Below are 19116 nucleotides of genomic sequence, written 5' to 3' on the forward strand. Positions count from 1 at the left end.
TCAAGGACAGCTGCAAGTTCATAGGCACACTCTTTCAGTACACAGGGATGGATGCCATCATTACTGTAAGCCTTGCTTGTGTCCAGAGAGAGTAGCACTTTCCAGATTGTTTGTAAAGAGATGATGGGAATGGGCACAGGATTAGTAAGAGGAGCATCAGATGGTGAAGGAATGTTAAAGTCATTCAAGGTAGAGTTAGAGGAGAAATGGTAACCAAAGGTAATTGCTTTGACTTTGGGATAGACAGCTATAATATTGTTGGAAGAGAAAAGTGATAGAGAGGTAGAGCAGCAGTTGTTAGCAATGCTGTTAGATAAAGACCATGATGAGAGGTTTCTATATTACATTTTTTTAAAGTGACAATCCCAAAACTGTTTTCATCTTGTTATCTTCTACTTCTGTTGAAAGGCCCATGCAAAGATATGAAAACTTCTTTACAATCCTTGAACAATACACAAACCACAGAGATATTATGACGAGTATGACACACAGGCAACAAAAACCACATCAAGTGGGAGGTCCATTACTTTGCAATGTGGTCATCTACTTAAATGACTGGCCACCAGGCACACACCAATTATACATGTTTCAGCTCAATTCCCCAGTTCAGACACTCCTTGTCTTGTAACGTTGGGTTTCTTGATGAATCAATATATAAATCCGAAATTAACATGAATTTCCTTAGGTCCAGAATTTTTAACACCATGTGTACAAAATTAAATCAAAATGTTTTCCCCTTGCAAACTGACAAGTGGCATGCAAAAGTAAAAGGAATACATGCATATACAACATAATACAGCGAACTTTGTACTGACATGGTGGACTGTTGAGTGAGGAGGTATGGCTAACATGTCTGACACCTCAAGACGAAATGGAGGTCTTTTTCATTAATTGTCTTGAACTTTGTATCACAACCAATCTTATTCCACACACAGGTTGTGTTGAAGGTGAACAACATGAATATGTGTAGAAAGATTACACTACACTAGGTGTCCCCAAAGAAGAAAAAGACAGAGTAGAGGATTTTATAATCCATCTTACCCAAGCACTATTAGCAGTGGATCATAAGAACATTCCACACACAAGATCGAAGCCTCCTTCTGATACTTTGGATAGCACTAACTTATTAATGCTAGATTTTCAGTGATTGGGGCCTGAACATGCAGAAGGGTGAAAGGCGTGCAAGGAAGAGTGAATTGGTACGATGTGGTATACCGGGGTCGATGTGCTGTCAATGGATTGAACCAGGGCATGTGAAGCGTCTGGGGTAAACCATGGAAAGTTCTGTGGGGCCTGGATGTGGAAAGGGAGCTGTGGTTTTGGTGCATTATTACATGACAGCTAGAGACTGAGTGTGAACGAATGGGGCCTTTGTTGTCTTCCTAGCGCTACCTCACGCACATGAGGGGGGAGGGGGTTGTTATTTCATGTGTGGTGGGGTGGCGATGGGAATGAATAAAGGCAGACAGTATGAATTATGTACATGTGTATATATGTATATGTCTGTGTGTGTATATATACATATATATACATACGTTGAGATGTATAGGTATGTATATTTGCGTGTGATGACATGTATGTATATACATGTGTATGTGGGTGGGTTGGGCCGTTCTTTCGTCTGTTTCCTTGCGCTACCTCACTAACGCGGGAGACAGCGACAAAGCAAAATAAATACATAAATATTGCTCCCAACTATATAAACCACACTCTACAACCTATCAGGGCAACATCTAAACACTACAAAGAGTGGGTTCTGGTTTCCAAGATACGTTGCTTTTCAACCACGCCAACATTCAAAAAACCTTATGAACATGTATGTTGATGCCTTCCAGATGTGCATAGATAGATCCCACCACACTGTACCCAACAAACCTCCTGTTCTGATAATGAAATGCCCAGAGGCAACCACCACCAACAGCTGGGCAAATCAGGACAAGACTGAGGCAATGCTATCCCCTAAAATAAGCACTAAGCATGAATCCTAAAATTCTCAAAGGCTTTAGAGTGTTCGAGTCTGAACATTTAGATGGACAAGAATCATGCACTACATAAAATGAATTAGAGCAATGTTGTACACTGGAGATACTGTCAAAGGACTGAACCAAGACTTGAAATGGCAAAACAAAACCATAGAGCAGTCTGTGGGACTTAGCTGTGGATGGTGGGCTCTGGTTTTAGTACATTATACATGACAGCTAGATATTGGAAGTGTGCAAATAAGGCCACTGTTATTTTCCTCCTAATGCAACCTCACTAAGGTTGTTGGATATGATAAACAACTAGTTAAAGTAAAGCAAATGATCTTATTCAACATAGATGATATCATCAATACATTTACAAGACAAACAGCATATCTTTTATCCTGATACTGTAGGAAGAAAGGATCACATAAAGATTTTGTAAATTCTCATTCATATGAAATTATGAGGGAGTTCATCAAAGAAATAAAAGTACAATGTGAAATACTGATGGCTGGTATTAAACAACATCCAAGTAAAGCAAGATATATGAAGTGTAGGTAAGGTTATTTAAAGTGAAGACTAAAACTTATTATTCCACAGCAGTCTTACATTGTCTTTTGGAACAAAGGACAACCAAATTTGTGCAGCTTGTAATCAGTAAGTAAGCTGCTAGTTTCTCTTAAGACTTTAACATGAAAACAAAACTTTTCTAAATCTGTCTCATTCCTAAGCACCAAGAGCAGCCACTTTGATAAAAATACTTTCTGCTCTAGTTATACATCATATTCCATTAGATATTTTCTTGCTCTATAGGAGACGTGGGCTCATTTCAAATCTGCTAACCCTATGGAGAGTTCATTTCTGTACATTCCACTGTCACAACATCTTTCTCACAGATATACATCTCTGTCACTTTTCTTTACCTTTAGTTTCCACTTCATTGTTTGCACAAAAAAATGCTTTTCAACTATTTAAGGCCTGTAACAGAAATACATAAATAAACATACCAAGAGCTTTCAGAAGGTCATTATACACCAAGGGTAGAGCTCTCTTGTCTGTATTCATGTTATTCTCTGAATCTCCTGCCACCTGGCTGTCTTTCTTTGCAGTCATGCGACATAAACAATGTCTGTAAGAACAAAGTCAAGATGACAACATAAATCGTAAAATAAAGAGGATAATTAAGTAAGAGAATGTTTCAGATTAAAAAAGCCAACTATGAGCAAAAGAGAAGCATGCTTTTGAGTTACAATCATCATCTCCCCTTCATCTATGTAGTTCTCCAATGAAGCCTTTGAATGCAAACACCTGATATTGATGAGACAGGCAAACACAACAAAAAATGCCAGTCACATAAAATGCATATAAAAATGTAACCTAATGTGTCCTGCAGAGCAGAGTTAAAACTACTCAAAAATACTCCTGTAACCACCTACTGAACTGTACCCCCATGTCTTGCCTATGAGGCCACAATGCAATATTTCCCCACCTCAACCATTACTGCCATCGATCTGAAACCCTTAGAGGCTGTTGTAAGGTGAGCTAACCTCTTTAGGATAAGTTGGTTGGATGCACAAGGGATAAAGGACTAATAATTCTTCTTCAAAAGCATTCTTTCTACAAGCTTAAAGTTACATTTTTTAAGAGATTCCTCATTTACCCTTTACTCATGTAGTCATACCACAATAGTCTAAAGAGGATGAGACTCCATCTAGCAGGACGAAACTTTGAAGTAACTAACAGGAGAATAAACACCTCCAGTTTGTATTGCCATAAATTACTGTTTACAAATTAAGAAAAATATAGAGCCACTATTCCTCCATAGTTGGTGGCTACCTGCTACCAACTACTAATACTACAAAATAACAGCAGCAGTGAGTGCCAACTTCTTTTGTTCTATATCCTTGAGGGTAGTACCAAGTGTTCATTATTCCAACATGTCAATATGGTTCTAGGTCCAATAATGAAAATAGCTCACCTGGCCCCTTAAGTTCATATCTGTATGGAACTCCCATCATTTTACAAAAGTTTTTTTCACACTTGATTATTGTTCCCACATGAGTGAGGTAGTGCCAAGAACAGATGAAGAAAGGCTACATCCTCTCACATCCATTCTCTAATTTTCATGTGTAATGCACCAAAACCAAAGTTTCCAATCCAAAACCAAGCCCTACAGGCCTTTCCATGCTTTACTCTGGACACTTCACATGCCCTGGTTCAGTCCACTGACAGCACGTCAACCCAGCAAGCCAGAGATGTCCTCCATCTGAGCTTTTCACTCAACCCTTCCAGATGCAGCCACCTTTTCCTTTATGTTCCTCAAACCATCCCACATCCTCATGGAAATGAGCTTCAGGATTCTGTTTGTGAGATGAACTTGGAAGTCAACATCGTCCCTAGCCTGTTGTCAGAATCCATATTAGGAGAATAATTAGAAACACATCAACTGCCAGCAAATTAGAACAGCTTTCAATTATATGAATAACAAAATATTCAGCAATATGTTCATAATGGACTCCTGTGGTGAAGCGGTTAGCATTCCTGACCATAACGCATTCACAGGTTGCCTAAGGTCGAGCACACAGATTCAAATTCTGGTTGTAGCAATTGGTCCACAGTCAAACCAGGTGTTCATCCACCCCTAGGGCTTGGCAAATGAAATTAGTACCTGGCTTAAGCTAAGATATATATATATATATATATATATATTCTTTCTTTCATACTATTCGCCATTTCCTGCATTAGTGAGGTAGCGTTTAGAACAGAGGACTGGGCCTTTGAGGGAATATCCTAACCTGGCCCCCTTCTCTGTTCCTTCTTTTGGAAAATTAAAAAAAAAAAATGAGAGGGGAGGATTTCCAGCCCCCTGCTCCCTTCCCTTTTAGTCGCCTTCTACGACAGAAAGGGAATACGTGAGAAGTATTCTTTCTCCCCTATCCCCAGGGATAATATATATACTTATTATTTATTTATTTTGCTTTGTCGCTGTGTCCCGCGTTTGCGAGGTAGCGCAAGGAAATAGATGAAAGAAATGGCCCAACCAACCCCCATACATATGTATACACATACACGTCCACACACGCAAATATACATACCTATACATCTCAATGTACACATATATATACACACACAGACACATACATATATAAACATGCATACAATTCACACTGTCTGCCATTATTCATTCCCATCGCCACCTCGCCACACATGGAATAACATCCCCCTCCCCCCTAATGTGTGCGAGGTAGCACTAGGAAAAGACAACAAAGGCCCCATTCGTTCACACTCAGTCTCTAGCTGTCATGCAATAATGCCCGAAACCACAGCTCCCTTTCCACATCCAGGCCCCACACAACTTTCCATGGTTTACCCCAGACGCTCCACATGCCCTGATTCAATCCACTGACAGCACATCGACCCCGGTATACCACATCGATCCAATTCACTCTATTCCTTGCCCGCCTTTCACCCTCCTGCATGTTCAGGCCCCGATCACTCAAAATCTTTGTCACTCCATCTTTCCACCTCCAATTTGGTCTCCCACTTCTTTTCGTTCCCTCCGACTCCGACACATATATCCTCTTGGTTAATCTTTCCTCACTCATTCTCTCCATGTGCCCAAACCATTTCAAAACACCCTCTTCTGCTCTCTCAACCACGCTCTTTTCATTTCCACACATCTCTCTTACCCTTACATTACTTACTCGATCAAACCACCTCACACCACACATTGTCCTCAAACATCTCATTTCCAGCACATCCACCCTCCTCCACACAACTCTATCCATAGCCCACGCCTCACAACCATACAACATTGTTGGAACCACTATTCCTTCAAACATACCCATTTTTGCTTTCGGAAATAATGGTCTCGACTTCTACACATTCTTCAAGGCTCCCAGGATTTTCGCCCCCTCCCCCACCCTATGATTCACTTCCGCTTCCATGGTTTCATCCGCTGCCGAATCCACTCCCAGATATCTAAAACACTTTACTTCCTCCAGTTTTTCTCCATTCAAACTTACCTCCCAATTGACTTGACCCTCAACCCTACTGTATCTAATAACCTTGCTCTTATTCACATTTACTCTTAACTTTCTTCTTTCACACACTTTACCAAACTCAGTCACCAGCTTCTGCAGTTTCTAACATGAATCAGCCACCAGCGCTGTATCATCAGCGAACAACAACTGACTCACTTCCCAAGCTCTCTCATCCCCAACAGACTTCATACTTGCCCCTCTTTCCAAAACTCTTGCATTCACCTCCCTAACAACCCCATCCATAAACAAATTAAACATCCATGGAGACATCACACACCCCTGCCGCAAACCTACATTCACCTAGAAGCAATCACTTTCCTCTCTTCCTACACGTACACATGCCTTACATCCTTGATAAAAACTTTTCACTGCTTCTAACAACTTGCCTCCCACACCATATATTCTTAATACCTTCCACAGAGCATCTCCATCAACTCTATCATATGCCTTCTCCAGATACATAAATGCCACATACAAATCCATTTGCTTTTCTAAGTATTTCCCACATATATTCTTCAAAGCGAACATCTGATCCACACAACCTCTACCACTTCTGAAACCACACTGCTCTTCCCCAGTCTGATGCTCTATACATGCCTTCACCCTCTCAATCAATACATATATATATTTTTTTTTGCTTTGTCTCTGTCTCCCACATTTGTGAGGTAGTGCAAGGAAACAGACGAAAGAAATGGCCCAACACACCCCCATACACATGTATATACATACACGTCCACACACGCAAATATACATACCTACACAGCTTTCCATGGTTTACCCCAGACGCTTCACATGCCCTGATTCAATCCACTGACAGCACGTCAACCCCGGTATACCACATCGATCCAATTCACTCCATTCCTTGCCCTCCTTTCACCCTCCTGGATGTTCAGGCCCCGATCACACAAAATCCCCTTCACTCCATCTTTCCACCTCCAATTTGGTCTCCCACCTCTCCTCGCTCCCTCAACCTCCGACACACACATCCCCCCTGGTCAATCTTTCCTCACTCATTCTCTCCATGTGCCCAAACCACTTCAAAACACCCTCTTCTGCTCTCTCAACCACGCCCCCTTTTTATTTCCACACATCTCTCACACCCTTACGCTACTCACTCGATCAAACCACCTCACACCACACATTGTCCTCAAACATCTCATTTCCAGCACATCCACCCTCCTGCACACAACTCCATCCACAGCCCACGCCTCGCAACCATACAAAATTGTTGGAACCACTATATATATATATTATATTCATATATTTATTTTGCTTTGTCGCTGTCTCCCGCATTTGCGAGGTAGCGCAAGGAAACAGACGAAAGAAATGGCCCAACCCACCCCCATACACAATGTATACACACACACGTCCACACACGCAAATATACATACCTATACATCTCAATGTACACATATATATACATACACAGACACATACATATATACCCATGCACACAATTCACACTGTCTGCCCCCATTCACTCCCATCGCCACCTCGCCACACATGGAATACCATCCCCCTCCCCCCTCATGTGTGCGAGGTAGCACTTGGAAAAGACAACAAAGGCCCCATTCGTTCACACTCAGTCTCTAGCTGCCACGCAATAATGCCCGAAACCACAGCTCCCTTTCCACATCCAGGCCCCACACAACTTTCCATGGTTTACCCCAGACGCTTCACATGCCCTGATTCAATATATAAATATATATATATATTCATCATACTTGATCGCTGTTTTCCGAGTCAGTGAGGTAGCTCCAGGAAACAGACAAAGAATGGCCCATTCACTCATATACACATGTATATACATAAACACCCATACACGCACATATACATACATATACATACACATACACAGACATATATATAAATACACGTGAACTGTATATATTCATACTTGCTTGCCTTCATCCATTCCTGGCACTAACCACCCCACAGGAAACAGCATTGCTGGCTTTCAGAAAACTGGTCTCTAAAGTCATCTAAAATTATTTACAGTCACGTATTACTATGCATACTTGAAGTGCCTGAAGACTGGCGGGATGCATGCAGAGTGCCATTGTACAAAGGCATAGGGGATAAATGTGAATGTTCAAATTATAAAAGTAAGTTTGTTGAATATTCCTGGGAAATTATATGAGAGGGTATTGATTGAGAGGTTAAAGGCATGAAGAGAGCATCAGATTGGGGAAGAGCAGTGTGGTTTCAGAAGTGGTAAAGGATGTGTGGATCAGGTGTTTGCTTTGAAGAATGCACGCGAGAAATACTTAGAAAAACAGATGGCTTTGTACGTAGCATTTATGGATCTGGAGAAGGCATATGACAGGGTTGACAGAAATGCTTTGTGGGAGGTATTAACGGTATATGGTGTGGGAGATAAGTTGCTAGAAGCAGTGAAAAGTTTTTATCAAGGATGTAAGGCATGTGTACAAGTAGTGAGAGAGGAAAGTGAGTGGTTCCCAGTGAATGTCAGTTTGTGGCAGGGGTTCGTGATGTCTCCATGGTTGTTTAATTTGTTTATGGATGGGGTGGATAGGGAGGTGAATACAAGAGTTCTGGAGAGAGGGGCAATTTGCAGTCTGTTGTGGATGAGAGGACTGGGGAAGTGAGTCAGTTATTGTTAGCTGATGAGAAACTGCAGGAGATGGTGAGTGAGTTTGGTAAAGTGTGTGAAAGAAGAAAGTTGAGAGTAGATGTGAATAAGAGCAAGGTTATTAGGTTCAGTAGGGTTGAGAAACAAGTTAATTGGAAGGTAAGTTTGAATGGAGAAAAACTGGAAGTGAAGTGATGTGTTTTAGATATCTGGGAGTGGATTTAGCAGCAGATGGAACCATGAAAGCGGAAGTGAGTCACAGGGTGGGGGAGGGGGCGAAGGCTCTGGGAGCGTTGAAAAATGTGAGGAAGGAATAGTGGTTCCAACAATGTTATATGGTTGCGAGGCATGGGCTATAGATAGGGTTGTATGGAAAAGGTTAGATGCGTTGGAAATGAGATGTTTGAGGACAATATGTGGTGTGAGGTGGTTTGATCGAGTAAGTACTGAAAGGGTAAGAGAGATGTGTGGTAATAAAAAGAGTGTGGTTGAGAGCAGAAAAGGGTGTGTTGAAATGGTATGGTCACATGAAAAGAATGAGTGAGGAAAGATTGACAGAGGATATATGTGTCAGAAGTAGAGGGAACAAGAAGTGGGGAAACAAAATTGGAGGTGGAAGGATGAAGTGAAAAGGATTTTGAGCGAGTAGGGCCTGAACACACAGGAGGGTGAAAGGCGTGCAAGGAATAGAGTGAAGTGGAAGGATGTGGTATACTGGGGTCAACACGCTGTCAATGGAATGAACCAGGGTATGTGAAGCGTTGGGTGTAAACCATGGAAAGTTTTGCGGGGCCTGGATGTGGAAAGGGAGCTGTGGTTTGGGTGCACTACACATAACAGCCAGAGACAGTGTGAACGAATGTGGCCTATTTTGTCTTTTCCTGGCGCTGCCTCGCGGCGGCCAGGGGGGAGGGATGCTATTTCATGTGTGGTGGGGTGGTGACAGGAATGGATGAAGGCAGCAAGTATGAATATGTACATGTGTACATATATGTATATGTCTGTGTATGTATATGTATGTATACATTGAAATGTATAGGTATGTATATGTGAGTGTGTGGGCATTTATGTATATACATGTGTATGTGGGTAGGTTGAGTCATTCTTTCGTCTGTTTCCTTGCGCTACCTCACTGATGCGGGAGACAACAATTAAGTATAATAAAAAAATAAAAAACAAATGAATATTGCAGACAAGGTCAATCTACATATCATAAGTTTTTACAAATTCTTACATTCCTGGATACAAAACCAACATAAATATATTTCTGCAGTATCATCCCAACAATTCCTGTTAGCATGAGACTACCAAAAAAATGTATGTATCTTTTGGATTAATGTCTTCAAATACATCTACAACAAATTCAGTCAGACTTGTCTGAATGATAGCTCTAATCAGTTAAGCAAAATGCACCTGTTAGCCGCATTCAGTAGTGCTTGAAAGTCACCCAGTACATAACCAGCTGTACGTTGGGCTAAAGTCTGAGTCTGAAGTGCAGTAAGCCACTTTGAAAGCAGCCAATCAAGCATGATGCTACGCTGGTGAAGGTCAGATACTTCTGCGCTCTCTTGATAGCTCCACACACTCCAAAGATCTCCTGCAAAGAAGATATTTTTGCATGAAATAATATCAGACTTCAGTATTGATTATGGCTCAGAAACAACTACTCACATTTGATCAAATACAGGTTAAGCATCCGTAATCCAAAATGTTCCGAAACCCGAAACTTTTTGAGTGGCTACATGATGTTACAAGTGGAAAATTCCACACCTGACCTCACATGCTCATGCTGGGCTCTGATGCTCTATTGGCACCAGTTTGTTACAAACCATTGTCACAGCCAGACCTACTTGCATTACTTATTGTGTTTTTGCTTATTCTCTGCTCTGTGGTACAAAGATACTGTTGAAAACGTCAAAAAGGCCTGCAGATAACGAAATGAGTCTCCAGTTGTTCATTCACTGACCAATAATGAAATAGCTGAAATGGCTCTGAAGGTGAGCATGATAAGTGATGTTGAAGATGACTTTGCTAACACTGCAGAAAAAGTGCCTATGGACAACATGGTAAAAATGGGTGATGGACTTATTGAAGGACTAGAGCAGTGTGCATTCATACCAGAACAAGAAATCAAGTCAGTTAATAAAATCAAAGGGAGACATCTAAGACAAAAACCAATGTTAATGAGGCAGATAACTCTGGAGGAAACATTTAAAAAAGCCATTTAAAAAAGCTGAGGTTGTGACACCTTAGCTTTCTAACGGTTCAGTGTTACACAAACTTTGTTTCATGTCCAAAATCATTAAAAATATTGTATAAATTAACTTTAGGCTATGTGTATAAGGTGTATATGAAACATAAATGGATTTTGTGTTTAGACTTGGGTTCCATCCCCAACATATCTCATTATTGATCGTCCATCATGACTATTGTGGAAAATAGTGTGGTATGGAAACAAGCAGGGTAGAGCTAGGACATACCTCAACATCTCAATCGTTCAACAGTTTTCCTCAGGAGATACTGATTCCAGCATTCAGAAGGACCATATTCCCCAGCAAGTGATGGTCACCTGGTCAGGTGCCTTGGTGTGTTGCTCTCTCATTGGATTGCTTGTCCTGCTCCCTCCACTTGTCACAGCAATCTCCGCTGTCTGGAGTGACCAGCAGATGAAATTTGACCATGTGTTAACATTGTCTTTGGCAGTGATGTCAGCCGCTTCTAATGTCTTTTATTTGTTTGCTTAGTCCCTTATGCAGTGTTCCTACCTCATTCCACTAAATGGATTTGCAGCAACAAGTTCCACTTTGTTTACATCATGCTGAAACTTGCACGATGTAAATGAAGTCGAACTCTTTGCTGCAAATCCATGTAGTGGAACAAGGTGAGAATAATGCAAAAGGACTGAAGCAAACAAATAAGAAAGACATCTGAAGCAGCTTACATCGCTACTAAAGACAACGTCAACACAAGGTCTGATTTCATCTGCTGGTTGCATCAGGCAGGGGAGATTGCTGTGAACAAGTGGAGGTAGCAGGAAAAGCAATCCAATCAGAGAGTGACATGCCAAGGTGTCTGAGTGGGTGACTATCACTTGCTGGGTAATATGGTCCCTATGAATGCTGGAATCAGTATCTCCTCAGGAAGACCAATGAACAGTCAAAACATTGTGGCATGTCTCAGCTCTAACCCATTTGTTTCCATACAATCCTGTTTTTTATATCTCATCATGTATATGCAAATATTCCAAAATCCGAAACACTTTTGGTCCCAGGCATTTCAGATAAGGGATACTCAACCTGTACCATCAAACAGTATGCTCAGTCACACCCAATCATATCAGGCAGTATGCTATGTTCATCCTTGCTTTTCACCAAATTGTTGAATGTTTGATCATTTCTGTTTCACATTAAAAAATGAAAAAATAAATATTTTTGGCCTATACATTACACTCCTTATCTATCATACTTGAAAATAAATAAGTGAAAACACTGGTAATGTATCTAACACCAGTGTCAATTTCAAATATTTATCAATATCTGACGTACTAATTTCCATATCTGAAACAGGATGCTCTACAGTCTCACCTGAATGATATGAGCACTGCTTAGGTATGCCCAATCATTCAACTTTGAAGCTTTCAATCTACCTATCTACCTAATAACTCCATTCCCACTTTAATAAGGGCGTCAAGTACATACTGTACTGGTGTCTGCCACATACCCTATTTCATAGGAGCTGAATTCACAAGAATTTCCTTTTCTATCCAAAATTCATTTTCACTGATTAGGGTTTGCACTCACACAGCTGAACATAACCAACATAAATCTGAGGAGAATAAACATTAATCTCACGCTTGTCTGAAATAAATGTAAACCATTACAAGCCTGTTTAATGAATGATAGATACAGCATGGTGAATGAGGAAAGCTTAACAACAGGAAACAAAGAAATCAGGAAGGCAGGAACCCTCCTGCTCATATATTTGAAAATAACAAGTATCTATCTGGGAGTGGATCTGGCAGCGGATGGAACCATGGAAGCGGAAGTGAATCATAGGGTGGGGGAGGGGGCAAAAATCCTGGGAGCCTTGAAGAATGTGTGGAAGTCGAGAACATTATCTCGGAAAGCAAAAATGGGTATATTTGAAGGAATAGTGGTTCCAACAATGTTGTATGGTTGCGAGGCGTGGGCTATGGATAGAGTTGTGCGCAGGAGGGTGGATGTGCTGGAAATGAGATGTTTGAGGACAATGTGTGGTGTGAGGTGGTTTGATCGAGTTAGTAATGTAAGGGTAAGAAAGATGTGTGGAAATAAAAAGAGCGTGGTTGAGAGAGCAGAAGAGGGTGTTTTGAAATGGTTTGGGCACATGGAGAGAATGAGTGAGGAAAGATTGACCAAGAGGATATATGTGTTGGAGGTGGAGGGAACGAGGAGAAGTGGGAGACCAAACTGGAGGTAGAAAGATGGAGTGACAAAGATTTTGAGTGATCAGGGCCTGAACATGCAGGAGGGTGAAAGGCGGGCAAGGAATAGAGTGAACTGGATCGATGTGCATTATTGCATGACAGCTAGAGACTGAGTGTGAACGAATGAGGCCTTTGTTGTCTTTTCCTAGCGCTACCCCACACACATGAGGGGGGAGGGGGATGGTATTCCATGTGTGGCGAAGTGGCGATGGGAATGAATAAAGGCAGACAGTGTGAATTGTAAGCATGGGTATATATGTATGTGTCTGTGTGTGTATATATATGTGTACATTGAGATGTATAGGTATGTATATTTGCGTGTGTGGATGTGTGTGTATATACATGTGTATGGGGGTGGGTTGGGCCATTTCTTTCGTCTTTTTCCTTGCGCTACCTCGCAAACGCGGGAGACAGCGACAAAGCAAAATAAAAAAAAAAAAATAAGTATCTATCATGAGCTTGCCTAAAAATATTGCAAAAAACAATGAAAATCTAACATATTACTAGTAGTGACATAATGAATAAAACATGGTGAACAAAGGGAGCTAAGATAACTACAGCAAACCACAAATGAGGGGGATGAAGCTCTCCTCGCTGTATGTTCAAAAAGAATTTGTACTGTATTCATTTTACACTCAAAAGATGGAAAGAAGAAACATGAAAAGCAAGTCAAATCACTTATACCAAGAGAAAACATAAAATACCTTGAGCAATGAGAGCTAACTACAATAAACAAACAAATCTTTTCAAATGTAAGAGCTAGATGGCTTTCTCCTGCTCCATTTACTTGTTCATGTTATTCATTTTTGCTTTCCATGAACATATATCATATTCTATAACAATTCTACCGATATCAGTAATCTGACAGGCTCCTACTGTTTTCCATCACTTTCAGACACATTCAAATTCAATGCTTATTTGTTTATTATCATGGCTCTCACTGTTCACCACATTTCATTTATCATTCTATCAATACCATATTATTAATGTGAGACTCTACTAACTCACATCTGGTAGATCGCATGCAATTCCGGTCCAGTTTTAAACCAAAGAAACCTTGAAATACCACAATGTAACACATGCAATACCAAAACAAAATGCTCATCAGAGAGGTGAATTGTGAGGGGAAGAAAGGCTATGCCCTGCATGTAGATATGATCAGCTAGACTGCCTTTCATGAGAATACATCCTTTGATAAATGACTTCTTATACTTGCAGAAGCACCCCACATGAGGTAAATGAGAATGAAGTTAAAGAAAAAAGATAATAGACAGAAAGACAAGAAAAATACATGCAGTATTTTCATACCTGGATCCGAGGCAGCCTTGGTTAGAAACATTAATCATACAGGGAAAATATGAATGAAATGCAGCACAGCATAGGGACATTATGCTGCATTTAAAACACTTCATTCTCAAAGGTTTAAACAGATGTGGTTTGCTGATACTTTGCCTTAAATAAGCTGAATCCTATGGCATAAAAAGATGCTATTCTACTCTTGAAACCAACATAACTAGATGTTAAAGTTTATGATTGGATGTTAAATCTGATAAGCAACTCAGGTAAGCTGAAATCTAATGCTTCAAGAATGTAAATCTTGAAAATTAGTTTTAACCTGAGACTGAAGTGCGATCTGGAGCTGTGGCTACAAGAAACACATGTGGTTCCAACTGTGACAGCCTGGCAGCTTCCTCCCTCAATGCTGCTACAACACGTGCATCATCACTACCATCACGATCCTGGAGATCCAAGTCATTAATGTTGTAAGTCAGCATGTGAAACAGTAGATATTTCTTGGTCTTCTATAAGCAATGCAAAATCTGAAAGACCTAAAGTCAGAAACAACAGTCCAATCATCCAGCGACAATCTTTCCACCTAAAGTAGAGAGATCAGAGTATGATGTAGAGCCAAGTGGGTAACATCAGGAAGTTTAGTAAGGATTATTACATGTTACTGATACATTTTCATATTAAATTTAATTTAGATGCCCTAAATAGTAGCAATAAATGACAGCATGTTGTCAGGGAAATTCTAAAGATATTTACAACATATTCTGCTTCAACTGTTTGATATCTTATCGTAGAACATTAAATAAATAATTTTCTTTATATCTGCAATAAGCTAGGTGACTCATCTAAAAATGCAACTTTCTAAGTCTAAGTTTAATCATGTTTCTAACATGTCTATTATCATAGTTCTGATTACATATCTAAACTTTTTTTTTTTTTTTTTTTTTTTATACTTTGTCGCTGTCTCCCGCGTTTGTGAGGTAGCGCAAGGAAACAGACGAAAGAAATGGCCCAACCCCCCCCCCATACACATGTACATACACACGTCCACACACGCAAATATACATACCTACACAGCTTTCCATGGTTTACCCCAGACGCTTCACATGCCCCGACTCAATCCACTGACAGCACGTCAACCCCTGTATACCACATCGCTCCAATTCACTCTATTCCTTGCCCTCCTTTCACCCTCCTGCATGTTCAGGCCCCGATCACACAAAATCTTTTTCACTCCATCTTTCCACCTCCAATTTGGTCTCCCTCTTCTCCTCGTTCCCTCCACCTCCGACACATATATCCTCTTGGTCAATCTTTCCTCACTCATTCTCTCCATGTGCCCAAACCATTTCAAAACACCCTCTTCTGCTCTCTCAACCACGCTCTTTTTATTTCCACACATCTCTCTTACCCTTACGTTACTTACTCGATCAAACCACCTCACACCACACATTTTCCTCAAACATCTCATTTCCAGCACGTCCATCCTCCTGCGCACAACTCTATCCATAGCCCACGCCTCGCAACCATACACCATTGTTGGAACCACTATTCCTTCAAACATACCCATTTTTGCTTTCCGAGATAATGTTCTCGACTTCCACACATTTTTCAAGGCTCCCAAAATTTTCGCCCCCTCCCCCACCCTATGATCCACTTCCGCTTCCATGGTTCCATCCGCTGACAGATCCACTCCCAGATATCTAAAACACTTCACTTCCTCCAGTTTTTCTCCATTCAAACTCACCTCCCAATTGACTTGACCCTCAACCCTACTGTACCTAATAACCTTGCTCTTATTCACATTTACTCTTAACTTTCTTCTTCCACACACTTTACCAAACTCAGTCACCAGCTTCTGCAGTTTCTCACATGAATCAGCCACCAGCGCTGTATCATCAGCGAACAACAACTGACACACTACTATCATATTCAAGGGTGTAATCACAAACCTTAGCTATGCAGTGCACATTAAGAAGAGCAAGCACACATGGACCTTGTGATGTGGCTCGCACAAAGGTCTGACGTAATCTTGCCTCTGTTCCACCACTAGTGTCTCCTTTCAGTTGCCAAGAATTCGTCCACAGTACTCCAAGGCCCAGAGCTGATGCAGCAAACTTGATGACTTGTTCATTGCCACAACCTGGAGGCCCCAGTAACAATATTGTGGCATTGTCTACATTGCTCTGTTCTTCATGGGTACACACCTCACTATTTTTTTCTTTCCTGCGATATGCATCATTCTCAAAGTGTTTGATATCATTCAGTACACTGCACTTATCTTTGTGTTTCCTACTGCTCTTCAAATGCACAGTTTTACTACTGTGTTGTATGCTGCCATTAGAGTTCCACTGCATATGTCTTCTTTGTTGCATTTCCATCTGAAGAACATTCTTCAGTCTAACAAAAGTCTTCTCTAAAATAGGAGGAACATCAAGGTCACCTTGCTTATCAAAATCTTCCATAAATAAAGGAAGGTGACAATGTGTAGTACCAGTAAGGTACAAACTTGTAACACCCATTTCTATAAGAACACTTTGTTGGGTTTCTCTGTCAGACCTTACTTTTGTACCCATTATCTTGATAAAAACATATTTCGGAGGTATTATTGAACCACTTGTTACAAAGTCATATCCAAGATGCGTGGGTATAGGCACAGCTAAAACATCCTTTACTGAAATCAGTTTAGGAATTCTGAAATAATCTCTAAGAAGTGACTCCAACTCATTTCCACATTTGTATTTTGTTGATTCAACAATCTGAATGTGCACTTCATTAGCAACATCTGGATAGATTTGTGCAGACTCAAAGTTCTCACTAGAAATCTTACTTCCATGTCCATCATTCCACAGCATAAGAATTCTCTTGATAGCCTCTGACTGAAATGTAATACCATTGTCATCAAATTCTATGAAAACTTCCTTATCATTACCACCTTGTAAATTATGATAGAGTATGGAAGACACAAAACAATGATCCTCTCCTAAACCTGAACACACTACAATAATGATCCACCTTCTACAAACATTTTCCATCTGATCTTTACACATACCACTCTTGGAAGGATTTCCATTGTGGTACAAGACACTCTGCCACTGGCCACACTTCAGTCCAAGGGAAATAGCACTTTTTTCACTTATAAGAACAACAGCATTTACATCAGGTTCAAAGCCAATAGTTTTCACTACTCTGTAATGCAATGTTTTCATTGAGATCCTTCGTACTTTTATTCTACGTCTGGACTGGCTGCATTTTGCTTGTTTTGCAGCAAATACTAGTGGATTAACTATGTGAGGCCTGATAGCTTTTATCAAAATACAAGTATACAACAACATCTGTAGGTGGCTCCACATATTCATCACCATATTTTCTCCCATGTTATACCTGAAAATAGATTATGAATGAAAACTATAATTTGTTTTCGATTGCAGCACAACAGTATAAAATAACAACACTGATCTCAGTTCAGCAAAACCTTAAATGGACTTTTAAGCATAATAAAATGGTTTTTCATAAAGCAGCTAAGAAGGGTGATTCCTTTCTTTAAAGGTCAAAATTTAGATGTTCTTCCACTCTGTTTCAGCATTAATGAAACAATTTTCCAATCTACATTTGCAGAAGTGTGGCTTACTTAAACATTAGAAGTAAAAGTATTACCATTTACAATGAAATAAAAATCCAGTATCAACTACAAGGAAAATAATGACTGCAGTTTACTTCATCAGTTCTCCTTTTATCTTGCCTTCCCATGTACTCCCCAGAACAAATACAGTGCCTACTAAAACTTTGAAATACAAATTATTTTTCAAAAAGATATCTTGTATAAAAAAAAAAGGACAGAGTCAACAAGAACCTTTACTTAAAGAACCACTTTTTGAGGCCTAACCTTATAACTCTAATGAAATGTCAATTCCATAGCTATTTTCTACCAAAAAAAAAAATGACATTAGAACACTGTAGGCGTCTCTCCTGTTCCTATGCTAATTCATAAACTTTGACAAATGTGGTGACAATGGATTCTTCATGCTCTCAACTATTAATAGAGATCTTTTTTACTCAAGCATCTAATTATTTCAAAGCCATGCCTTCACAAGAACGTAAAACTACTGGAATAGCAAATGCTACAAGTAAAATTTCCCACACTGTAATAACTCTGTATTGAATAAAGAATACAATGGCAACACTTTCATGGAAATCTATCAAGCAGAACACATGCATCAGTCAACAAATAAATCACCCTATTATCGTAAGTCAACCTATATGTTCATTAATCCTCAAAATCCTCCCCACTTTCCAGGGTTCATTATGATCCAAAGAATCAAAACTTAGTTATATAAACATCACGATCATTAGCATCTCACTCATTCCATAAAAACCATTTCACTTGTTTCCTAAAACTATCTATCTATTCATTACAGACCCACTGTGGAAAATCATTCTATATACTGGTACACAGAAATAACATAAAATGTATTATATAATTTTTGAACAGGAGTTTCATAGAATTACATACAAGCATACTTAACCCATCAAACACTAACTTAATGTAACCAAGAAATAAACATGCAATTTCAACACTTCATGTTACTGAAGGAAAAAAAAGTTCTCCACCTGTCTGTTGTGTACAGTTGCCATGATGTAAATAATGAGAGGTATCAAATATAGATATCTATTATAACACAAACTGATACTTTTACGAAATTAATCTTCAATATAACTATGAAGATTTTTTCGGTTCATCCAAAAATATATTTCTTACTA

The 19116-nt window shown here is 39.9% G+C and overlaps 1 protein-coding gene across 5 annotated transcripts in view; it reads right to left on the reverse strand.

Moving 5' to 3' along the window:
• Positions 1-19096, reverse strand: part of Pex6 (peroxin 6) — a 37359-nt gene extending 18263 nt beyond the window's left edge. For 2 of the 5 annotated variants that reach the window (XM_071674779.1, XM_071674749.1), the window contains exons 1-5: positions 18897-18964; positions 16308-17739; positions 14681-14804; positions 10014-10197; positions 2972-3093 (exon numbers count right to left, since the gene is read on the reverse strand). In XM_071674779.1, the coding sequence (XP_071530880.1) occupies positions 2972-3093; positions 10014-10197; positions 14681-14804; positions 16308-17732 (1855 nt within the window). In that variant the 5' untranslated portion in view covers positions 17733-17739; positions 18897-18964. The other 3 variants (XM_071674760.1, XM_071674790.1, XM_071674769.1) reach the window with 3 other exon arrangements.
• Between the last annotated feature and the right edge of the window lie 20 nt (positions 19097-19116).

Source organism: Panulirus ornatus, chromosome 2 (assembly GCF_036320965.1).
Source record: "Panulirus ornatus isolate Po-2019 chromosome 2, ASM3632096v1, whole genome shotgun sequence".
Lineage (NCBI taxonomy): Eukaryota > Metazoa > Arthropoda > Malacostraca > Decapoda > Palinuridae > Panulirus > Panulirus ornatus.